At 54.8% G+C, this 24,968-nt stretch overlaps 1 protein-coding gene across 1 annotated transcript; it reads left to right on the forward strand.

The window, feature by feature from the left end:
- The first annotated feature begins 1 nt into the window (after position 1).
- On the forward strand, positions 2-23,205 carry ATG4B (autophagy related 4B cysteine peptidase). The gene is made up of 13 exons (XM_046017967.1): positions 2-110; positions 8,276-8,377; positions 8,510-8,581; positions 10,404-10,502; positions 10,874-10,975; positions 11,612-11,684; positions 15,532-15,611; positions 18,670-18,863; positions 19,382-19,460; positions 19,736-19,881; positions 21,134-21,190; positions 21,579-21,672; positions 22,708-23,205. Exons 1-13 carry the CDS (start codon positions 101-103, stop codon positions 22,779-22,781), a joined length of 1,182 nt encoding a protein of 393 aa, XP_045873923.1. The 5' UTR covers positions 2-100; the 3' UTR covers positions 22,782-23,205.
- The last annotated feature ends 1,763 nt before the right edge of the window (positions 23,206-24,968 follow it).

The following is a 24,968-nucleotide window of genomic DNA, read 5'->3' on the forward strand; positions in this document are numbered from 1 at the left end:
CGCCCGCTAGGCCCGGATTGGCCCCGGCAGCGGCCCGTCGCGTCGCGCTGCGGAACCGTCGGAGCGACGCCGCAGCTCAGTCGGCGGCCGGAGAGGGAAGATGGACGCAGGTGAGGGCCCGAACGGGCGCAGGGCGACCGGCGGGCGACGCCCTCCTGGCCCCTCTGCTGCCGGGGCTTTGTCCAGCGCGGCGTGGGTGCGGGCTGGCCGCAGGGCCGCGGGGGCGGAGCCGGCCCCGGCGCGGAGCGGGGCGGGGACGGCGTCCGTGGGGAGGCCGGCGCGGGTCTGACAGTGGGCTGTCTGCGTGTCTCGTCGCTTTTTCAGGGCCTCCCGCAGAGCCGGGGCGCCGGGCGACAAGCCCAAGGTTGGCTCGGACGAGCAGGGGCAGCGCGCTGTGTGAGACGGGCGGGGGGGCGCCGGGCGGAGCTTGCTTCAGAACCGGCGGCGGGAGAGTGCTGTGCCTGCCGCCAGCCCACGCCCCAAACGTTAAGGAGTGGAAGCTCTTTAACTCTTTGGAAGTTACATCGGGAGCCTGGTGGCGAGAAACGTGCTCCCAACACTCACAGAACACGCAGCTTTTTTGGAAATTTTTTACTTCAGTGACCAGTACATCATGCAAGCTTCTTTTTCGTGGTGGGAGAGAGAAACTGGATTCATGCCGTCATATCTTAACTTCTTGGGGTCCTGATGCGAAGTATGTGGCGGGTGGGAGGGCGTATGTGTGCGTGTGTGTCTGTGTACACGTGGGAATATGTGCATGTGTGGCTCTCTGGACTGTCTCATCGTGCTTCTCTGTTCCAGCGGGGACATCCTTACGTGTTGCGGGCATACTGTTCAGGATCTTTGTTCAGTAGCCTTTAAAGTGTCCTGACACCGGCTCTCTGGTCCCCCACCAGGGGTGGGGACAGTTTTAGTCCTTTCATTCCTTGTAGAGAGTGATTTGCCTTCAAGCACCTCCTCGTCCCCCACCACCACCTGGTGTAATTCCACCTTGTCATCCTGGATAGCTTTGCTTGCTTTGTCTTTTCTCCTAGCAGTGGCAACTTAAATTTGCCGAAATCTCAGTTTGAAAACTGGAATGCAGATGTGTATGGCCAGTATTTCAATGACTTGTGGCATCTGGCTGGAGCAAACAGTAGTCTTGACTCCCGAAGAAGCATGTTAACCAGATTGTGTTTTGTGAAGTTCGTTTAAAAAAGAGAAACCACAGAGAGTGTTTTACTGTTTCCTGGGGAAATGGGGTGGAGAAAGGAATAGAAACATTTATATGCTTTCTTTGAAGTTATCACTGCTGGGATACTTCAGACTTTGTAGGAGAGACTTGGGTAAGATGGAGAACACAATTCTGTGTTGGTTATATTAGCTTAAAAAATGGAAATCATCATGTTGAAGTTGAAGGGTATTTCAGAGTAGAAAAAAAGTGTTTGCATTTGAAGGCCGCTGTTGCTGCTGATAAAATATACGATCCTTGGAGGCTGTGATGGAGAATTTTTCCTGACAGGATGCTCTACATCTTTTTAGGGGTCATTAATGGTGCAGCCTCCTCTGATCCTGGACTTCTTACAGACTCTGCCTTCGTTGACCAAGTCCTGGGCAGCTCCTAGTTGTTTTTGTAGTGATCCATTCAATAAACTACATTTGTTATTGAATGAGAGGTTTGTCTTGGGCATTGTTCTTGACCCTGGGGCTAGAGAAGGAAAAAAAATAGACAAAAACCATGTGGTTCATGTGGGAGAGTGATGTGGGCCAAGCAGGAGTTTCAGTTATACCCAGAATGGCCAGGAAAAAAATCTCACTGCAGACAGAGGTAAGTTTTGACCAAGACCCAAAAGCAGTGCAGGAGGAAGGGCAAGTGGGCCATTGTGGTGAGGATGCAGCAATTTGGGGTGAGAGAAGTAGGAGCTGAAGGCAAAGAGACAAAATTGGCCCAGTCACAGGGCCTGGTTGGGTCATAGTGAGGACTGGGGTGTTTATTTATTCTAAATGAGTTGGTGAGTCTTTGGAAGGTTTTGAGTATAGCAGTAATATGACTGGACCTATGTTTCACAGACTGGCTCTGGCTGCTCTGTCCAGAACATACTGCGTGTCCTGCAGAGGGGCAAGGGCAGAAACAAGGAGCCCGGTTAGGAGGCTATTGCAGTGAGGCAAGTGAGAGGCCATGGAAGCTTAGCTCAGGGTGGAGAGAGGAGTTTGACTTCTGGATGTATTTGAGGGTTGAGACATCAGGATTGTGTATAGGCTGGAAGTGATGGGTTGGGGGGAGGCATGGAGAGGGAGGAGTCAAAGATGGTGCTGAGGTTTATGGCCTTAAGTGAGAACTCTGGTGGGGAAGACTCTGGGGGTCTTGCTTGGTGGGGGAGCTGTTGGTTTTGTACGAGTGGACTGTTGTTAGACATCTTTGTTGTGATGTCCAGGGAAGCTGAGGGCGTCGGCCTGGACTTGAAGTGGAAGTGTGTGGGAAGCTGCTTTGGATGAGTCCCTGAGGGTCTGAGAGGAGGAGAAGAGAGAAGGGGCCTGGGAGGGGCACCCAGGGCTGCTGGCTGGCATAGACAGGTCCAGAAGGTACAGATGGACTGCAGGCTGGTTGTGTTCTCCACCAAGCCCCCAGCACTGTGTGTGAGAACACACTCAGGGCTCAAGAGGCTGGTGGGTGCCCTCAGTTAACATGGCTGTGCTGTCCGTCCCTGAGGACAGAGCCATATCTCAAGCTTGCATCTCCAGGGTTTCAGCTGTGTCTGGCATATGGTTGGTAATCAAGGAAGCAGAACTTGAATTAATGTCAACTACGTGTTCCTGCACTATAAGGACTTCAGTTTAGAGAGTCTGTTAGTGTATAAGGTGTCAGTGGTGTGAAGGGGGTGCTGAGCCCTGCAGGGCAGCGGGGCTCAGTGTGGTGGTCTGTGCAGTATGCTTACAAATGCAGTGTTTTCTAGGTCTGTGGTGTAGCTGACCTTCCGGGCGCTTTTCCTTTCTCTTCCTTGCTTTTCATTCAGAACTGAACTGCCAGCATCTTCATGAAAACTGTTTGGGATTTTAAAAAGTAACTACTTGCAAACCTCTTATTCTAAACTTAAACATTTTCTTTTTTTTTTTATTTTAAAGATCTTATTTATTTAGTTGGTGGAGGGAGAGAGAGAGAGCGCACGTGCGCACGCACAAACAGGGGGAGCAGCAGGGAGAAGCAGACTCCCCGCTGAGCAGGGGGCCCAGTGTGGGCTGTATCCCAGGACCGGGGATCATGACCTGAGCGGAAGGCAGATGCTTAACGACTGAGCCCCGCCCCCCCCCCCCCCCCCCCGCGGCGTCCCTAAACATAAACATTTTCTAAAGTAAAGGCGAACCTTTCTTTTGATTTTATTTACGAAGTATTGTCTCTCAGAAGCTATAGGTGGTTGAGGCAAATATCTTTGAAAAGTGATGCTTTTTTTCTGCCAGATTAATAATATTAAAATATTTGTTTCTAATGGAATTGCCGTACTATTAAAGGGCTTTCTGCTTCCTCTTGTGGGTGTGGTCAGAGACCTCTTGGAGGAAAATGTGGAAAATCAGGTGTCTGGGACCCAGGTGACCAAATGAGGGAGAGTGCCTCTGAAACAGAGTCATTCTTACGTTGGCCGAAATCTGTCAGTCTTGCTTGTCCTCTGTGTCCTCTTAGTGGAAGTTAAAACCATTTCCTGGAGTCTGGAGACTGGCATTATTTTTGAGATTTGACCTCTTTTCACTCAGGAGTATGTGAACTGCACATATGATTTGATACCATGTGTGGTGATGATGAAATTATTCTGAGTCCTAATTAATTTGGGGTGACCCTATCTGGGAAGGATGCAGAGTTTGCTGGCCTCCAGCACCTGTGAAGCTGGTCAGTCTGAGCAGAGAGTTGGAGGTGAGTCTGAACCTCCTCTGTATTGGGCTATCTGTGCAGATGTAACTGATCATGAAATTTAGTTTTAAAATAGAACAGTACTAGTTTTTCTATTCAGCTGTTTTCTGACCTGGTGTTCTGTAATGTTTTTTGTTCTACGCAAGTATTAGTATGTGGGTTTTTTTTGTTTTTTTTGATTTTTAATTTATTTGACAGAGAGAGATCACAGGTACGCAGAGAGGCAGGCAGAGAGAGAGAGAGGAGGAAGCAGGCTCCCTCCTGAGTAGAGAGCCCGAAGTGGGGCTCGATCCCAGGATCCTGGGATCATGACCTGAGCCAAAGGCAGAGGCTTAACCCACTGAGCCACCCAGACACCCCTAATATGTATTTTGACTAAATTAACACCGACAATGAAAGGGGCATTGTGTAGGGGGCAAGGGAGAGTTAGTTCATATTATATAACAAGGCTTGGAATAGTATGAAAAGGAGGATGAGGAAGTGCTGGAAACCATTGCTGGGTGCTGCACACATTGCTGGAACCTGGCCCGGGCCTTGTGTTCCCGTCCCATGGGCAGAGCCAGCAGCTGTGTCCCGCCTTGTGGCAGGGGGACCAGGCCCGTGCATCCTACAGCTAGGAAGTGAGCTCTTCTGTCTCCAAAACCAAATCTTCATAGAACTGAAAATTGAGTGTCAGGAGTGAATGGTATTTTTGAGAGCACCATTGGGGAGTGCGGCCCAGAAGGTCTGGGAGCTTGGTGGTCTGGTCTGCTGCAGGCAGCCTGTGCTGAGTGAGCAGCCTCTGTCCGGGGGAGCCCTGAGGGCATCGGGGCTGTGGCATTCATTCCAGGTGTCGTGTCCCCTGCTGCAGGCGGGGCGGGGCAGAGCCACAGAAGGCCAGTCAAGACTTTCTGCTGGTTGTACGGGGGGATGAGAAGTCCTTCACTTGCTTTCTTGCTCGGAACTGCTGCGGGTCTGTGGGACTCCGTGTGCTCATTTTCCAGGGCAGAAACCTCAGGACATTGAGCTAGCTGGTGAGGTGTCGCCGATGGCTGGCTTCTGCTCCTGAAAGCCCAGGCTTGGGAGGCAGGCTTGTTGGCTACATTCAGCTTTAGTGAGGTAGACCATGTATTTGGGTGAGTTTCCTGTGTGTGTGGCACTGGGTGCCACACCTGTTACAGAACATGGAGACTGGTCTTCCTTGCATATTGTGGCACCACGAAATTACGTATTCCAGTGACTCCCAGGGAACCCACCCCAAAACGTGCTTACTGTTGCCCAGCGTGGGGCAAAGCTTTTCACGTTTCGTCACACTGTTTCTGAGGGAAACACAGCTGTTCTCATCTTACCAGTGAGAAAACTGAGGCACAGTAAGGTCTCAACCAAGTGAGGGTCAGACTTTGGGTTGCCCACAGTGGGGACTGTGTTCATTGGGCGTGATGGACACACATTCTATGCACAGCGTCCCCCAGGACCAACAGGAACATGGTCCCTGTCTGAGGAAGTTGCCGGGCCATAGGGTAGCTGTGTTTGCAGCTAGTGCCAGAGACACACGGGACCTACACCCAGCAGGAGCAGGATTCAGGGGGAGCGGCTCGCATGCGCAGTCAGCTGGAGGGGCAGAGGTAGAAGGAGCAGTGATGTGAGGTGCATGGGGGACGTAAGGGCATGAGAGTCACCCACAGGTGACAAATGTGCACCCTCACTTCGAGGCCCCTGCTACTCTAGCAAGAGCTGGGATCACTTCCTGGTAGTTTGTTCCCTTGTTTGGAAGGACAAACAGTGTGTGTGTCTCCTTGCGTGGTTTTGGCTAATGCGGTAAAGAATCCAAGGCCACACAACCCATAATTTGGTTAGCTGTTGTATAAAATTTGGTGATAAAGTGTTAACTTAATAGAACACCTCTTATTTTTTTCCCTCTGAAGTTGGCTTGGTTGCCTATAAAGTTTGCTAGTAAACCCAAGAGGTATGCCTGCTTTGTGTTTTGCTACCTCTCTACTTCAAAGGCGCCCCAGCTTTGATATGGGGCTGTGGTCCTGTGACAAGTACTGTGCCCCTGTGGCACAGAGCGCACACGAGATGCTCACCTACAGCACTTGGTAGCCCTCCAAGATTGGTAGCAATCTCTGCATCGTTCGTTCACGGTGTTGGCCTTCGAAGGGTCCTGGGCATCAGTAGGGCAGGAGAGTCAAGGTCCCGCAGGGCTGTCTCTTGGTATCATACGAGTTGTTTGCATCCTTTTTGCTTGAGAGTAAATGTTTTGGTTTGAATCTACATATCAGTTAAAGCCCAGGGGTCCTAACAATAGAGAAGTAACAGAAACACCATGATGTGCTCAGCTACTTGAGATCATGGAACTTGAATTCACTCGAACGTAGCATTGATAACCATGGGCAGAAACAAGTAATCTTATGTAGAAAGAGGGGGAGAGAAACCTGGACTCTGGTTGTCCCCAAGCATAGAGCAGTGTGCTTGGTGTTGAGGAAGCACAGGCAAGTTGGACACACTGAGCAGAGCCCCTGAGTGAAGCTGGGCGGGTGACAGCTCCCAGCACCCACCGTCGTGCTCTGGTGCCCTGGGCAGCACAGCTGGTTCTGGAAGCAAGAGGACTGCCCTGATGCTGTCAGGTTTCAGGTGAAAAGAGGAAAAGGCAGAGCTGGATCTGGGTTCCTGACAGCCAGAGAATTGTTGAAGTAGCAAATGCAGAGTCTTTGATTTCTTTGTTAATGGAGCATTGCTCACCCAACCCTGGGCCTGGGAATTAGCTGTGTGCCCAGTCTATTGGGTGCAGTAAAATTGTATGGCTTTGAACCTGCAGTTCTATGTCCTCAGCATTAATGACCCAGGCTGACATTGGCGCCCTTCTGTCTGCCAGCTTGGGTGTGTGCACCTCATGGGAAGGGTTTCATGGATACTCTGCAGCTGCACTAGGAGGGCATCCTGTTATCCCCCCCCCCCCCCCCACTTTATGAATAAGGACGTTTCTACACTGAGGGGTCAAGGGGCCAAAAGAACCTAGAAGCTGGCAGTGCTTGAGCCAGGGTCGGACCTTCACTGCAGGCATTCGGGCTAGCACTGTGCCCCAGTACGCCCAAGGGTTATGCACAGCACAGAAGGACACGCAGGGATGCTCAGGCAGGGATGTCAGGAGCACCCCGACAGGGCGCGAGAGTTACTGATGGCCGGGATGTCTGTGCTGTGGGACCATCAGATGTTTGCTGGAGCTCTGTGTCTGTGAGGACTGACTGTCATCTTTGAGAGAATAGAGACAAGGAATTCACAGGTATGGTATGGTTTCCTTTACGGATCTATGCAGAGACTTCTGGAAGGAGATTCCTTGCTGGGTATGAAGCTGCAGATGATTTTTTAATAATTTTTTTTAGTCTTTGAGTTTTTGAAAATTAATACATCATTGTTACCAAAAGGTGGGGCTATTGTCAAAAAATAAATTCAGATGTGGGAGAAACTACTGTAATTGATGTTCCGAAGTTTTCTGGGCAGTTTGCGGGTGAGGGCACGAGTGAGTGACTAGGTACCGTTGATGTTCTGAAGTTCTCTGGGCAGTTTGCAGGTGAGGGCACTAGTGACTAGGTACCTTTGAGGCTTGAGCGGCAGCAGGTGAGAACTGTGTGTTTAGGGTTCTGTGAGGAGCAGCTGAAGAGTTGGGGGACCCAGGATACCCTGTGCTCCTTGCCTCGCGGGTGCTGGTCTGTGTTCTGCCGAGTCTGGAAACCGTGTAGAGAGGTTTTCCTCAGTCGGCTTCCAAGGACAGAGAGGGACACTGGGCCTCTCTGGCTTCTTAACTGAAACAGCACAGGATGAAATGGTGCACAGGTCTTGTGAGCTGCATACACAGCCACCTTATTAGGAGGTGGGAGCTGGTGGCCATGTTCTTCTAGGAGCATCTTGAAGCGATAACAGCTACAGGGAGTCTCAGGGACTTTGCAGAAGGGTGTGTCTGTTTCTGAGGGGTGTGTCCCACCCAGGAATAGTACCTATCCCTCCGTGGCTGGTTGTCACCGTCCCCAAGCTTGTGTTTCTTGCCCCGAAGTCCCTGCCTTCCCCTTGGCCTCTGGACACCTGCTCCAAGGGGACACTGACTCCACCTTCTGTTCAGTTCACATGCTGAGATGCAGTGATTACTTTTGTTCTGTAAGTTTTTAAAAACCAGTACTGAAGTCAGGGGCTTCCCTGCCCTGGGCCTGGCACCGTTGGCCTCGCCCTCGTGTCGGCTGGAAGGCGAGGCTCGGGGGCTGCTGCCCTGTTGCTTACAGTTGCTTTGTCTTTGGTGGTTGTCACTGCCCTGCCGAGACACAGAGTTACATGGAGTTCTTTACGCGGAAATGCTGGAAATGATCTTTCATATTGTTTTGTGAAATGATAAAAATGGGATCAATGTGTGTTTGGTTTCAATAGCTACTCTGACCTACGACACTCTTCGATTTGCTGAGTTTGAAGATTTCCCGGAGACCTCAGAGCCTGTGTGGATACTGGGTAGAAAATACAGCATTTTCACAGGTATTAGCCATGTTGGAGCCTGTTGTGCTCTCATGTTGGGGGAATAAAATAATAGTTATCTGTTAACTTCTTGTATCATATGATCTACGAAGTTAAGGCTGTATATGTTTTCTGCTTTCAAACAATCCCTAGAAAAGGATGAGATCTTGTCCGATGTGGCATCCAGACTTTGGTTTACATACAGGAAGAACTTTCCAGCCATTGGTAAGTATGCCATCGGCTACCACGCATGCTAATAGATACAGGCTTTATAAGTAGGACAACTCAGACGCATAGTGTTGACTTTGGGATGCTGGGTCCTGGTCACTTCATCTCTGACATTGTGGCGACCCTAGTGACTTAAGCCAGCTGAGGTCTTGCCCCTCATGTGGCAGAATTAGGGTCCAAACCCAGGAATTCCGATTCTCCCGAGGGCAGGGATTTTCTGATTGCTGGTCCTGGTTTCTTACTTGGACCTCAAAATCAGGATAATGAGTCACAAGTAGCATTTCAAAGTGAGAGCAGAATGCAGTGTGGAGTCATGGGTTTCTACAGTAAGTCAGCGTGTGGCTTCAGGAGGCTTCGGTATATATGTTGGAACAGTGTCCTGGGTCACGGTTGTCCCAGTGCGCTTCAGACTGTAGGCCCAGGGTGTCTGGAGGCCACTGCTCTGCGTTATCACCTTTCCTGCGGCGTCCCACGCTTAGTTGCAGGGAGAGCTGAAGGGCCGTGTGGATGTGCCTTGTCTTCACATCGCACCGATGTAAGTCCCATTCAGAGTCCTGGCCCTGGAGGTGGACAGGGAGGGGCCCCAGCTCTCAGCCTCGCTTTGCCAGTTGGAGAACCTGAGGCCAGAGGGTCGGCACCAGGAGGCTGCAGCTTCCAGGTGGCCTGTCTCTGTCAGGCCCTGCTCGGAGATGTGGGCCTGGGTTCTCTGGAAGGGAGGGGCATGTGGTGTGGCTGCAGGGCTTGAGGGTCGCGGCAGGGAGTGCGTTGCTGTAGGGAGATAAGGCCAGTGCCACCACAGGCCACCTAACAATGGCATTTGTCTGTTGTGTCCCGGGATGCCATTCATGCCACAGGTGCTGTGCTCAGCCCTGGAGACAGGGAAGCGCCTGGCTGTGGAGGTGTGCTGGGCACTGGTGCGGGGACACCGCTGTCCTGCAGGTTGCTGTCTGGATGCACAGAGCAGGGCCAGGCTTAGAGGAGCCTTGTAGTGTTTGGGAACATCCTTGAGGAGCAAGGTGCCTGCCACAAAGGGCCCACATTGTCTCTCCTTCCCAGCCATGGGGAGATGGCTGGCGGGTATGGCTGGCGGGTACAGGAGTTGTCGCATGCTCCCAACTCTGCCCCTCAGGGCGTTTGTAGGAGGGGCTGCCTCTGGTGGCGCCACAGGGAAGTATGGGGCCCGCTGGGGCTGCTGCTCCAAGGGCTGGCCCTGGCCTCTCTGCTCCCACGCCACCTTGAACCTCTCACCTCGCTGGGCCTTCGGACATTGGGATGTCTCCTGTCGTGCTGGGGCCAGTCTCAGAGTATCCGCAGAAATCTGGTGCCCAGCATGGGTATCTTCTGGGCCCTGGCAGGGGGCATGACGTGGCAGGGCTCCGGGACTCCTCTGCTTGAAGTGCTGAGGGCTATCACGGGCCTGCCCAGGCTTGTGTTGCTGGCTTCCTGCACATAGCCCACAATCCCAGCAGATGCATCTTGGCTCTTCCGGTGCATGGAGAAAGGTCGTCCTTATTGAACTTGGACTTTCCTCGATTACTTGTGAGACTTAGTGTGTTCCATATGTTTTCCAGACAATCTAATTCTCTGTGACGGACTAACTGTTCACGTATTTTGCCACTTTCAAGGGGTTGGCAGGACGTGTCATTGCCCAATAAATGTGCCCTTGGCATGACCAGGTTCTAAATGGCCCGTCCTCTGAGGTGGAGCTGACGCGGCATAGTGCTGATCCCAGCATGCTCGACCAAGGCCTCTTGCCATTGGACTCCTGAGCTGCTGGGCCATCTGACGGTGAGGGCTCTGTCTTTATTCACCATGACAGGGGGCACTGGCCCCACCTCGGACACGGGCTGGGGCTGCATGCTGCGCTGCGGACAGATGATCTTTGCCCAGGCCCTGGTGTGCCGCCATCTAGGCCGAGGTGAGTCACGGCCCCCCGGGGGGAAGCCAACAGGACTGGGGGGCTAGGTTACCCAATGCATGCAGACTAGGGTTCAGGGTTTTCTTGAGCAGTGACCCACTGGTTTTCATTAATTTTTAAAAAGTGACATTAAAGAATATTGATGAACATTCATGTTTTAGAAATGATCTTTATATCACTGAAACCGTTTTCTTTTCTGTGTGGATTTATCTTGATGGGTTAGCATGTATGCATTTGGAAATACTGGAGACTTTGGCTTTTAACTTTAGAAAGGTTCAGAAAAGGGTATCATCTGTGGCTTGAGTGTTTTAGAAATGTAAAGGCTTCTTTCTCCTCTTTGGTAAAATTGAACTTCTGCATCTCTCCACTAGATTGGAGGTGGACCCAGCGGAAGAGGCAGTCTGATAGCTACTTCAACGTTCTCAACGCGTTCATCGACAGGAAGGATAGTTACTACTCCATTCACCAGATAGGTGGGAGATTGCTGAGTGCGCCAGGCCCTGCTGCTTAGAGCAGGCCAAGTCATTGGTTTTCCTCTGAGAGCTTCTCTGGTTTCGGGTGTGTGAGGCGTGAAGCTGTAGGTCCCTCTGGGCCGTGGCCACTGGGGGCTGCTGTCGTGGGCCAGACCAGCTCAGACCTGGGGCCTTGCCACGGTGTGGTTGGGGGTTGGGGGTGGTGCATGGCCACAGTGGGGTGCAGGCTGCTCATTGTGGCAGCGGTGCAGGTGGGACAGCATCTCCAGGGGTCATCCCTCTCTGAGCCCATCACTAAGTGTAAATGCTCCTTTGTTTTGAGCATCATGTCCTCACTTAAAGAAGGAAGTAAAGGTATAGCTTTGATTCATTGACTTTCCTCTATCCTACTCCTTATTGAAGGGCTGGTATCCTGGCTTATAGTGAGGGATGACCTTTGAGGTTGTCTCTCTCCCTCTTGGAGAAAGTGTCCTGGAGTCTGTCAGGAGTTCCTGCTGGAGGCGGGGGGTGGGTGGGGGGTGCCAGTCCAGGCTTCCTGTGGAGTGTTCCTGCTGCCGTGTGCTGCTGCCAAATGGGCTTCTTCTGGGGGAGGGACGGGGGGAGGCTCATGTCACTAATCTCATCTGTTTCCTACAGCACAAATGGGAGTTGGCGAGGGCAAGTCCATCGGCCAGTGGTACGGGCCCAACACTGTTGCCCAGGTGCTCAAGTAGGTGCCAAGCCCTATTCCTCTCATTTCCTTGGGGTGGCGTGAGCATGACCTGTAGGTTCAAACTCTCCTGAGTCTGAGGGGTCTTTTACACTTCCCCTCATGGCCCTCCTGAGAGTCCTTGGAGGTGGTCGTGTCCTGTGATGTTTCCTCATAGATGAGCATCATTGTCCAGATAGTGCCTCTGTGTCTGTTATGTGGACCCATCCATGAGGCTGGAGGTTGAAACTGGTCTGGAGTGACAGCAGTGTGGTGTGGGTGCCATGGGCCTCGGCCTCTGTGCCAACCTTCTCCCTGCAGTGGACCCTGTGGCTTTCCCTCCACATCCAGACTCAAACCTCCGTCCCCTGCTCCTTGTCCCCCAGGCTCCCTGCTCCTGATGTCTGAACCCACCCTTCTCCTCCCTCTCCCCACAACCCACAGTTGCAGTGAAGGGCTGCCCTCTCCACATGGCCTCTCTTGGCAGGTTGTTGGGGACCTGCCAGAGTGCTACTTTCTTTTACAAATCCACCTTCTAGCTGATCCTCAAGTCTGCCCATGGTCTCTCTGTCCCCTCACCCTGCCCCCCTAATTTACTCAGCCCCTACCACATGCCCCTAAGAACCCTGGGTCCAGCCCTGCACATCTTGGAAGCAGAGTCTTTCTGCACGGTCAGTCTCCCTGTGTGGTCAGTGTGTGTGGTCTGCGTGTGTAGTCCATGTGTGTAGCCTGTGTGTGGCCTGCATGAGTTGTCTGCATGGTCTGCGTGGACTGTGCACGTGGTCTATGCATGTGGTGTGGCTGCACGGCCTATGTGTGTGGTCTGTGTGCATGTCTGCATGTGGGGTCTGCCAGTGTGGTCTGTGGGCTCTTGCTGTCCCCAGTTCTGCTCTGAAGCAGCTCCTTCGAGGTTGCTGTCCATCTAGTCCTGTCCCAATGCCAGGATTTGGTCCTCTGTTTACTTAGTTGTTCGGCAGGTGGCTCTTGGTGCAGATGTTCTCTCTTGGAAACCCTGGGTGGTACAGTCATGCTCTCTGGTCCCTATTGATGGTCGATGGCTCCATTGTCGTACCCCCCTCCCCACGCCCGCCGCCATGAGCACTGTGGGGCTGACTTGGCCTTTGGCCACTTCTCTTTTCTGCCAGCAGCAGTGTGGGCTGTGGTCTACAGGGTGCAGCTCTCAGAGTCACCCTCCCAGTGCTGATTTGTGCCCAGACTCGGGTCCAGATACTTAGTCAGCAGCACCCCTAAGATGTCCGAGGGGCATGTCAGCCTAACAGCCAGAACCAGAAGCTGACCCTTCTCCCCGTCCCTGGCCTGTTCGCTCTACAGGGAATGGCAGTGCTGTCCTTCCAGGAACTCAGGCCAAAAAACTGGGGTCATGCTGGATTTTTTTTTTCAACACACCCCATTCATTTGGGTCTGGACCCTAACCAGTGCTTGTTACCTCCCTGTCCTCACCACGGTCCAAGACCCATTTTCTGCCTCCTTGTTGGTCTTTTCTCTTCGATGTCCTCGAGGCTCTTTTAAAATACGAATAGGTGGGGCGCCTGGGTGGCTCAGTGGATTAGGCCGCTGCCTTCGGCTCGGGTCATGATCTCGGGGTCCTGGGATCGAGCCCCGCATCGGGCTCTCTGCTCAGCGGGGAGCCTGCTTCCCCCTCTCTCTCTGCCTGCCTCTCTGCCTACTTGTGATCTGTCTCTCTGTCAAATAAATAAAATCTTTAAAAAAAAAATAAATAAAATACGAATAGGTGTTAGGGCACCTGGGTGGTTCCATCAGCTAAGCATCTGGTGCTTTTTTTTTTTATAAATAAAGATGATTTATTTATTTATTTATTTGAGAGAGTGAGCGAGCAAGAGAGCAAAAGAGAGCATGAGCGAGGAGGAGGGGAGAGGCAGTGGGAGAGGGAGAAGCAGGCTCCCTGCTGCGCAAGAAGTCTGATGTGGGGCTTGATCCCAGGACTCTGGGATCATGACTTGAGCCGAAGGCAGCAGCTTAACCCACTGAGGCACCCAGGCGCCCCAAGCATCCGGGTCTTGATTTTTGGGGGATCGAGCCCCTCCCGTCCCACATTGGGCTCTGTGGTCAGTGGGGAGTCTGCTTGAGATTCCCTGCCCCCCCCACACCATACTTGTGCACACACTCTGTCTCTAAGTCAATGAGGGTTTTTTGAAGATTATTAGAGTGAGTGTATACACGTGGGTGGGGAGCAGAGGGAGAGAGTGAAGCAGACCTCCTACTGAGTACAGAGCTCACCATGGTGCTTGATCCGAGGAACTGAGATCATGACCTGAGCCAGAATCAGGTGCTTAACCCCCACTGAGCCACCCAGGTGCCCCTAAATCAATAAATCTTTAAAAAGTAAGATAAAAATAGAATACCAATAGGTGTTGGAACGCCTGGGTGGCTCAATCAGTTAAGCATCTGCCTTCAGCTCAGGTCGTGGTCCCGGGTCCTAGGATTGAGTTCCACATCAGGCTCCTTGCTCAGCGGGGAGCCTGCTTCTCTGTCTGCCGCTCCCCCACTTATATGTGCACTCCTGCTCTCTCCCTTTCTCTCCCTCACAAGTACATATAATCTTTTTTTTTTTTTTTTAAAGATTTTTTTTTAATTTATTTATTTGACAGAGAGAGAGATCACAAGTAGGCAGAGAGGCAGGCAGAGAGAGAGGAGGAAGCAGGCTCCGTGCGGAGCAGAGAGCCCGATGTGGGGCTCGATCCCAGGACCCTGAGATCATGACCCGAGCCGAAGGCAGCGGCTTAATCCACTGAGCCACCCAGGCGCCCCACATATAATCTTTTAAAAAATACCAATAGGTGTCATCTTCATAAAATACATGGTGGCTGTCTGCCCCTTCTCTGCTAGAACTGTCCTGGGGCTTCCCAGCTGACTCCAGGGAAGGCTGCAGGTGTAGGCATGGTTCTGCCTCCTGTCCAGCTCTGTCTCCACCACTTGCCCCCGTGCTCAGTCCCAGGCACACTGTACCTTGTGCTCCTCGCACATGCCCTGCCCAGGGCCTCTGCACATGCTGCAGCCTTCCCCCAGCATCAAGGCCTTCTTGCACCTGCACTGGTTGTGCCCCTACTACTGCTCTGTTCTTCACTGTGCTCACCACCCACTGCCTGCCTGCCTCTTGTTTGGACTGTCCGTGTCTTTGGGGGCTGCTTTGTGTCTTGTGTGTCAGTGGGTTTCACTGCTGTACCTGGCCCTTAGCAGGCTTGAGAGAGTCAGCTGGTGGAGTGTTGCATGTGCTCCCCGGGGCACCACTTTGGCCTTCCCATGGGGAGGGACTCCATGTGGTCCTGATGCCCCGCGTCCCCCACGGGTGTCCCCAGACGGACCAGGTTCTCCCATTAGACCTGTGGTTGTCGCTCGCTTGTCTTGCAGAGGCTCAAGCTTCTGGGTGCTCTCTGCTGCCAGTTATTGTTGTTAACTGCAGATCTCTCTGTGGGGCTCCAGCTGCTCATCAGCCTGTCACTTTCAGGGTGAGATGGAGCAGAGTGTGAAGGTGCAAGGGGCGTGGGGGTGCTGGGCCTGCTTGGGCTGGCAGAAGCCGTGGTATAGCTGAGACAGGGTTTGTGCTCCCTTTCCCAGGAAAGAACGCCCTGCAGCCAGAGCTCCTGTGTAGGGACCCTGTCCCCACACGGCAGCTGGACGTAATGGAAGCAGCACTGGGCCCAGGTGGGAAGAAGCAGGCCACAACCTTGGCTTTCTTCCCGTCTGTAGCCCTAAAGGTCTCAGCTGTGATATTTCTCATCTGCAAAACCTGCGGGAGCATTTGCTGCCCTCTCCTTTACTTGGCCCATGGAAGTGAGAGGTCTTTGAGTTGTGAAGGCTTACTGGTGTGTCCTATCCTTTCTGTTAGGAAACTGGCTGTCTTCGACACCTGGAGCGCCTTGGCAGTCCACATAGCCATGGACAACACGGTGGTGATGGAGGACATCAGTAAGTGAACGAGAGCTCAAGGGCTGTAGCCAGTGGGACTCAGGGAGCGGCTCCCTGGCCCACAGAGGGGCCTTGAGTGGCATGCAGGTCGGTGCCCTGGACACGGCCAGGGATCCCTCATTCTCATCCAGTGTACAACAGGCTTAGGGGACGGGCCCGGACTCTCTGCAGAGCTGGGCTACATTGTACCCCAACTTGCCATGTCTGCGTTGCCAGAACTTGTTCAGGTGTGCTGGGTCAGTCTTTCCCAGGCACCATGCTCTGCAAGGAAAGGCAAGAACAGCTTTCAGCTGTACTGTCTCCAGCCAAGGTGTAACAGGAAACATAGAGGAGCATAGCTCTCTTCCTCTTTCTGGAAGGATCTGTGGGGAACCTGAAAGATGCAGGCATGCTGATGTTTTAGTCACCGATGCTGTGCCAAGGAGTGAGGGACAGGCTGCTTTCCAGAGCCTGCATTCCTGGGGGATCCAGGGTGAGGTGCAGGTTAGGGCCTGGAGGAGACTCAGCCATGTCCCCAGATGATGGCTCCTGGCTCTCGGCATCTTAGGTCATCTGTAGCCATGCTACCGGAGATCAGTGCAGACCTGGGCTTGTCTGAGGAGGACTGGGTCTGTTCTGAGGAGGGCCTGGGCCTGCAGATGTAACAGTCCCATGGCTGGGGTGTGTGTGTGGCTGCACGGCCATGGTCAGGGCCCTGGAGTCCTCCCCTCCTGAGTCAGAAGTGACACAGGCTCATCAGGGGGACGACTTAGGAAGAACAGTGTCAATATACAACCAGCAAGGACGCTGGAACAGAAACAGTGCCTGGGGTCCTGTGCACAGGTTAGTGAGGTGACTGGTAGGTGGAGGGGATTCTGAATGGCTGTGCTAATTGCTTTTGGCTTTAGAAGCCCCAGGGCGCCGGGGTGCGGGGATACTTAAGGCCTCAGCCAAGGCAGGCAAGCAGCCACTTTTCTAGTCACAGCTGCCTAGGGTCACAGGTGTGGGAGAGAAGGCTCCAGTTCACCAAAGCAAAAGTTGGAGAACCAGTACTGGCCAAGCCAGGACTGTCCCAGTATCCGGAGCTGCTCCCTGGTGAAAGCACGGGCTTTCCACCTTCCCTGTCTGTTTCAGGGGAAGGGTGCTGGGTGGGGGGAACCTTGCTGGTTGAGATGTGCCCACCCTCCTTGGGGGGGCCAGCCGGGACCCCCAGAGCAGCCTCTGCCAGTGCTTTCCCTGGATGGCTTTCAAGCTTCATGAGCGCAGCAGACCCTAGGAAGGCCTTGAACATGGGGAGGAGTTAGAGAAGAAGACCGCGAGACAGCACTTACAGAGGTACAGCACAGGGAGCATGTAGGGGGCGCAGACCCTAGGCAGAGGAGACTGGTTAGAACTTCCAGGAGGCGAGGACAGCTGACTGCGGAGGGACAGAAGGTCAGCCTCCCTGTGCAGGAGCTGGCGTTTTCACAGCTGAATGCCTCCCAGTTTTCTAAAGGAGGTTCCTCAGATATGTATGTTCCTAGGGACGCTTCCAGAGTGCAGACAGACACGTGGAAGCATCCAGATGAACGTAGTGGTAGGAAACTGCTTCTGAAGAGAGCTGGTCCTGCTGGTCTGGCTGTCTGTCTTCCTGCTGCGGCGGGTGCTGGTGGGGCCAGGGCGGCGTGCTGGGCAGTTGTTATGTGGTATGCGGGTGTTGTCATAGACTGGCTCGGAGAGAGCTCATGCATGGTGGGAATGTGAAGGGAACATGACTGAGGGACCTGTGGGTTCCTGGACGCTTGCCATGTCACGGGCCACAAACAGCCTCGGTGAGTCCCCGAAGTGCAGCCGTGATGGGCCCTGCATCCATCATTTCTTGAGCCGATTGATGTGAGGGTCTTTGCTGGTGAGGAAGGTGTAGTCGGCAGGGAGTCCCTCCACCCCCATTCTTCACTTTCCAGCTGTGCATTCTGAGGAATTCCAGTCCCGCACTCGTGCAGCCATCCACCTCCCTCCTGTGTCCCCAGTGGTTGGTGGTCAGCGCACCTGCCTTCCCGCTACTTGGCCGGCCTGGTCCTCCCTGGTTCACTCCAGCCTGTACTCAAGGGGCTGGGGTTGTATGTGCTTGCCACACCTGTGTAGTCTCCTCTGATCTGGAAAGTTCTTCATCTTGGTTTATTTTCCTGCTTTTTCATAGCACTGACATTTTCAAGAGGTCAGGCCTATTTAGTACAGTGACCCACACTCAGTGTATTTGGTTCATCAGGATTAGATCAGGGAGACCTCTTGGCCGAGAGCAGTGCCTGGCGGCTGTCCTCAGCACCACGGCAGGAGGCTGGTCAGTGATGTTTCCGTGAGTCACCAGGCTCGAGTCATAGCTCAGGCTGTGTCTCTGCCTCCCTGTGATTAATGGGGACCCGGGGGTGATACCGAAAGTACATTGAGGATTTTTGCCTGGAATGGTGGTTTCTGTAACCATCCCTCCTGCCGGGTTTACTGGCTAGCAAGGTGGCTGGCCCACCTTGTCCTTTCTCTTCCCCAGCCTGGGGTCAGTGGTTTCTCTGAAGAGCCCTGGTTCCGTTTAGCAGGGGAAGGTATTCAGAAACCATGGCCTGGGTGCGTGCTGGGCTGGGGCCCCTGGAATGTCCCTGTCCCCACCACCAGCCTCCAGGGTAGCACACTGATGGAAGAGTAGCAGTGTGCTTAGAAGATACGAGTTGTCTCCACACTGACAAGGGAGGAGCAGGGTTGTTCCTTGATGGCATCCCAGCCGCGGGGCCAGTGTGCATGCTGCTGGCGTGGCCACGGTGCTGGCCTCATCGCTGCCCAGGACGCGTGGCGGTGTGTGTTTGCTTTCGTTCGAGACTGTTTCACGACGACAATTTTAAATTGAATATGCGTAGAAAACGTTTCATTCTTTTTTTACCTCTGTGGGCGTCAGGATTCATCTTAGACTTGTTTTCCGGATTCAGGTTGTGTGAAGCACTTGACTTCGTTACACTTGTTTCCCTTGACTGAGTAATGACGCGCTTGTTCCTTTTGGGTGAGCTTCTGTTGGCTTCTGTTCCGTGCTTGAAAGCACATCTCTGTTTTCCAGGAAGGTTGTGCAGGGGCAGCTTTCCGTGTGCGGGGGCCACTGCACTTCCCGTGGATTCCAGCCAGCACTGTAACGGCTTCCCAGCAGGAGCGGAGGTCACCAATAGGCCGGCACCATGGAGACCCCTGGTGCTTCTCATCCCTCTGCGCCTGGGGCTCACAGACATCAATGAGGCCTACGTGGAGACGCTGAAGGTGGGCCTTCTCGCTGAACAGCAGAGGGACCGAAATACTGCTTGTTAAAACCCTGCTGTTGTCGCCATATGGGCCCGTTCTACCCTCTGACTGCTCCGCCCCCCCCAACCTGTGGACTCCTGGCCTCCACCTGGGTGGTCTTGACCGCCTCTTCCTGCTGGCCCCCATGCTCACCCTGCAGTCTCTGCTCCCCTGCCCCCAGTCCCCAGCAGCACCAGTCTCAGTGTGGCGCCCCCCCCACACCCCTCTCTGACCTGTGCATGAGCCCTTTTCACCCCTGTCCGCACCGCCTCCCACAGCCCCTCACTTGCACCTTCCGCAACCCCACTGCCTGCATGGGGCTTTCCTGGACACAGCTGCACCGTACCTGCTGATGAAGCTCTTGGGGACCATGTCTTCTCACTCTCCATCCCCTGCCACCCCGTCAGGCCCTGGCCGGGGAGGAGGTCGGCTTCGTGTGGCACACGGGCTTGTGGTCACCAGTGTGCTCAGCCGCCCGCCTCCCCTCTGCCCTGCAGCGCTGCTTCATGATGCCGCAGTCCCTGGGAGTGATCGGAGGGAAGCCCAACAGCGCTCACTACTTCATCGGCTACGTGGGTGAGTGCTGGTCCTGCTGACAACTGAAACATCCTGAGGGTGTTGGCTTGACCCTGGGTGTCCGGTGTAGAAGCAGCATGCTCCCGTGAGAGGTCTGCGTCCCTGCCCAGCTGGCCTCCTGACGATGTTCTTCCCTGCAGTGGTCTGGCTCCCACCCCATCTTATGCCTGCTGTCTCCCAGCCTGGCGTGTGAGCAGGTGGATTTCCCACGTGGCCTGTCAGAGTGGGACCCCTATCTGTTCCCTTCCTGTTGACTTGTCCATCGTCTTTCCCAGGTGAGGAGCTCATCTACTTGGACCCGCACACAACGCAGCCTGCAGTGGAGTTGACTGACAGCTGCTTCATCCCGGACGAGAGCTTCCACTGCCGCCACCCACCCAGTAGGATGGGCATCAGCGAGCTCGACCCATCCATTGCTGTGGTGCGTCCCTCGCTGTGTGCTGCCTGCTCCCCTGGCCATGGGAGCTTGTGGGCAGGTGGGAAGGAAGGGTCTCCGATTTTACAATTTTGCTTTCAGCGCATTGGAGGAAGTATCACATTGACATGGTTTCGCATGCATAGGGCATAGAAGGTTTAATTATGTCTGTTAGCTTCTCATGCGCGCCTGGGGCCCTCAGCCTTTGTGGTCCCCCATGGCCTCCTGGCCCTCACAGCCAGTGGCCCCCTCTAATACAGGGGCAGTCTGCTCCACTCCCTGCCCTGCATCACCTTTTTGAGGTTTGGGGTTTGACTTTTCAGTTTTTGACTTAATGTACTGGCACATGATTCCTAAGAATGAGCTTCTTTGCTCTGATTACAAGGTGGAATTTTAGGCTGTGATTTGTGTAAACCTATGTATTCTTAAAATGCATTTGATGGGGACGGGGGTCAGAAATACCTGGAAGGAATGGTGTCCCTCAGGGAGCGATTAACTAAGTCCCCGACAAGGCAGATCCTGGTCTTGAGATGGAGCTCTCTGGACCTGTGGTCTGTGGGTCTCGTGTCGCGTCCTGAGGTGGGTGGCGGGTGGAGCCGTGCCTTGGAGGGTTGAATTCCTGGGGCTGTAAGTGCGGCTCCATAGTGGACTGAGGCTGGTGCTCGCGGAGACAGAGCAGGCCAGAGTGGCAGTGCTGTGGGCATGTGGACACCAGGCAGGAGGGGTGACCCTGTCCTTGCCTGATAGGAGGAGGGCTACATGTGGGCTCCTCAGGAGATCCCAGCTTCTTGTCCCCTAGCAGCATGTCATGCATGTGCTGTCACCCGAGCCAGGGTAGCATGGATGGTCTCCGGAGGGAGAGGGCGCCCGTTTCCAGGATCGCACCTAGAGTTCTGGTGGCGCCTGGAGTGTCTAGTAACGTGTCCCTGGCATTGGTGCTGCGTGCGCAATGATTCTAGCCGTGTGCCATCGCTGCTGACTCTGCATGGGACCCAGGGCTCCCCTTGTCTAGGTGCTGCTGGCGGGAGGCCCACTTTTTGAGTTGTGCTGCGCCCTGTGGATTCTGGTGGCATGTAAATGGCCAGGCCATGAAACTGTACATGGCCTCCGTGGCCTGGTCGGTCACGGTGGAGGGTCGAGCTACAGACCGAGCCCGCAGAGGAGGGCAGAGACCTAGACCTCCTGTGGCCACACTGCACTCAAGTGTGGCCGGCTTGTGTGCCTCGCCGCGTGCTGCTCATGGCTGCTTCTGTTGCAGGGCTTCTTCTGTAAGACTGAGGACGACTTTGATGACTGGTGCCAACGAGTCAGACAGGTGGGTGGCAGGTCCCCGTGTGTGGGTGGTGGGGGAGGCTGTCTCGGGGTCTCTGGTTTGGGGTCCCACCTCCCTCGGCACCTGGCCCTCAGCTCGCAGTGTGGCTTGTGGCTTCGGCCTCGTGCGCAGAGAACATGGCCACGGAACTTGCTGTGAGCCTTTGCAGGGCATTTTGGATTTGCCCGTGTTGTGGCTGCAAGCAGAGGTGGCATGTGGAGTTTGGCGCCCTCTGTGTGAGCAATTGGAGACCTGATGATGTGCAGACCAGCAGAGGCCACCTCCCCGTCCTTGTCCATGGCTCCCTCTGCCAGCAGTGATCTCTGTGGATGGGGGGGGCGCTTCGCCACACCCCCCACAGCTGTGTCTTAACGGCCTTGTCTGCTGACAGCTGTCATTGCTTGGAGGTGCCCTGCCCATGTTCGAGCTGGTGGAGCAGCAACCTTCCCACCTGGCCTGTCCCGACGTCCTGAACCTGTCCTTAGGTGAGTGTGGAGGTCACAGGGCCACATCTCAGGTGGGGACACGGCTGTTCTGGGAGTAGTATGGTCTGTGCAATGTTCTGTCCTCTTTGCTTCGCCCAGGTCCTATTCCAGTTGCTTTTGACTTAAGATTTGTATGAGCCCAGGATGTGAGCCTTTGGTGGTGTGTGTGTGGGACAGGGTGCTGCTGGATAGCCTGGCCTGGGCCTCGAGTGGCAGCCGTGCACTCTGCTGCCCTGTCCTTCACCACATGTGCTTAGATAAGCCGGCCCCCGAGCGGGAGCCGGGTGTGCTCCTCACGTGGCCCCTGGGGTCCCTGTGAGCCGGAACGTGCCAGGCTCTCCGCGACGGCCCAGTGTGTCTCTGTGAGGTCCAGGATAGGTGCCAGCCCTGGAATGGCAGGCCATAGGTGGGCTGTGTCCTGCTGCTTAGTGGCTCTAGGCCCAGGGCCGCCTCACTCAGGCCCTCAGTTTCCCTAAAGTGAAGCAACTTGTGGCACAAGAGAACTGAGACTCAGCAGGCAAGCTGTGCGCACATCCCGTTCAGGCAGCCATCTTTCTCTGTGATGGTGACAGGGCCTGTGTCCCTGTCCCTCCGAGGAGATCATGGAGGATGGTGACTGAGCCCGCTGTCTGGGAGGAACCAACAGGGAGTCGAGGTTGCACTGGAGACTCGGGACAGATATCCCATCAGTCCCTAGATGGTACACGGGGTGCCACCCCTCTTGGGACGGGAAGCCCTGCTCTCCCAGCTGCTGCCTCTTCCCTCTGTGCTCTGCCGAGAAGCGTGTTTTCTTTCAGAAGTGCCTCTGGGATTCTCTTTCCTGCCCTCCCCTTGCCAGCTGAAGCTCCCGGCCTGTGGAGCCCCATGGCCCAGGAGGGCCAGTGCCTTAGCAGGGCAGTCCTGGTGTCCCCTTGCCTCCTGCTGCACCAAGAGTGAGCAGGCCACATGCAGGGTGTGGGTAGTGTGTCTCCTCGTCCCCACCAACCAGAGACCCCACGCCAGGCGTCTAATGAGGTATTGTCTTGTTTCTTCTAGATTCTTCTGACGTAGAGCGACTGGAAAGATTCTTTGATTCGGAAGATGAAGACTTTGAAATCTTGTCTCTTTGAAAATCCTGGAGTTGGGGGACAGTCTCCACTGGCCCTTCCTGGGGGCCCCTTCCAGAGCCCGGCCCTGCCTCAGGGCGCTTGGCGCCGCCGTGTTTCATCCATCCAGCCTGCCCGTCCGCTGAATGCCCGCGCCCCATGCTGCCTCCGCCCGTGGATGGAGGACTGCCCTGTCCTGGGGGCCTTCCCACGAGCCTGGGGACTGCACAGGCCCGGAGGGCTCGCTGGACTCCCTGGCACAGACGAGGCGCCGCCTGTGGGAAGGCCAGTGCAGCTGGGGAGGCGCTCCTGAGAGCCGAGCCGCTCGCACCTGAGAGCTCTCCCTGCGACACAGCCCCGTCCTGTGTTCGCGTGCTGCCTCTGCCCTGCTTCCTCCTGGGCGCTTGGTTCTGGGTTTGCTTTGGAATTAAAGTCCTGTTTGAAGTTACAAGGACATGAATTTCTGTGGGGCATGTCCCAAGTCAGGCTCCGGAGAGCTGCAGGGCAGGCGTGCACAAACGGTGCCTGCGGACTCGGTCCGGCCCTGCCCTCTGCAGCGCCTGCCCGGCGTGCTTCTCAAGGGCTACCTCAGCGGGAGATCGGGCTGAAGGAGTGCGGCAGGGTTTCTCCTTCCTCTGGGGAGCAAACTAGTAAAGTGGTGGCACATGGTGGAAACCCAAAGATGTCCCCTTGCTTGGGACTCACTAGGACGGGGATGTGCCTGCTTTCCCAGAGCCGCAGGTAAAGCCCAAGTGGGCTGCCTCTTTCTCACGCCTTCTTTGCGGGTCCGGGCATCCCACACGCCCCGCGTGCTGCTGCTTGCTTGTCACGCCAGCTTCCTCTGGGTCGGGGTTGGGTTGGGGGGAGGAGCTGCTCTGGGGCCCCAGACCTGGGGGGGACGGGGTGTGCGGCCTGCTGCCATCGCCTTCCTCCCACTCACCAAGGCTTTAGGTGGTTTGGGGCCAGAAGGTAAAGCTCACAGCTTTATGATGTGAGCCTGGCGCCCCATCCCTCTCGTGTACCAGTCAGAGACATTTCCAGATCCTTCTCAGCACTAACGTCAGCACCTGCAGCCTTTAGCACCTGCTCTGGGCCCAGGCTACACCACTCCCACTTGGGTTTGCTGTCCATCTTGGAAGCCTGGCTTCTGTCCCACCAGAAGTGTAAACGGGCTGTGGGGGGCTTGGGCGGAGGTGATGGGCTGTCCCAGAGCGCCTCCACATAGCCGCCTCTGAGCCCTGCCTGGGAGGGCAGGCCCCGAACTCATGGTCGCTCTGAGCCTGCTCGTCCTGCCGGCCCGTGTGCTGCCCACATAAGCGACTTTGTTTTGTTTTTCGTGTTTCTTGCGCCCCGTCAGTGAGGTAGTTGGGGGAGCAGGGAAGCTTGGTTTCCACTCCTCCAGCACTGTGTTTCTTTGACAAACACATGGGCTGCCGTGGGCTGGGTACCGGGCGATGTCGCGGCCGCCACTGCTGCTGGTAACGCAGGCGATGGCCTGACCCACAGAGAGCTTTGTTTCATGTGTTTTGAAAAAGGCTTACTGAAGAGAATGTTCATTCTTAGTAGTGTAGTTTGCAATTCTTAATGGCAAATAATAACAGTTTCAGTAGAAAACACTTTGTTGTCGGTGTCTTGATTTTTTCTCAAGTTCTATGTGGATGTGGTTAAAGCAGGAACGTGGCCTAGGCTCCTGATGCCACTGGAGGACTCCAGGGAGGGATCTGGTGGGGCTGTGGCCTGCGCATGGCCCCAGACCCATCCCACATCCCATCCAGCCTGCAAGCAGTGATGCTGTAACTCGGCCTCACGGTCCCCAAAATGAACACAAGGGAACTTGCCTTTAGGAGAACACACAGGATCTCCTTCAACAAGAGGCTTTGTAGAAAGTGTCGCCAGTGCAGCTAGCTTTATTTTGGTTTGTAAAAGCAGCGTCCCTCCAGGTGGGCTGAGTGCTGGCTGCGAGTCACACAGGACTTGGGCAAGGCCCATGGTGGGACGATCGGGGGGGACCCTGTGAGGGGCCTAAGGCAGACACAGGAGGGAAGCACCAGCTGCTTCCCAGGTGAGGAGGTCCACCTGTGTCATGGCCTCTAGAAAACACCCATAGGAGCTTCTCGTGCTGGACCATCCCCCATACGAAGCCACTTCGAGCCACAACTTTCCTGTCAGGATCCCGGAAGCCAGTGGTCTTAAGTCAAGGTCTCTGCAGGG

Source organism: Meles meles, chromosome 9 (assembly GCF_922984935.1).
Source record: "Meles meles chromosome 9, mMelMel3.1 paternal haplotype, whole genome shotgun sequence".
NCBI lineage: Eukaryota > Metazoa > Chordata > Mammalia > Carnivora > Mustelidae > Meles > Meles meles.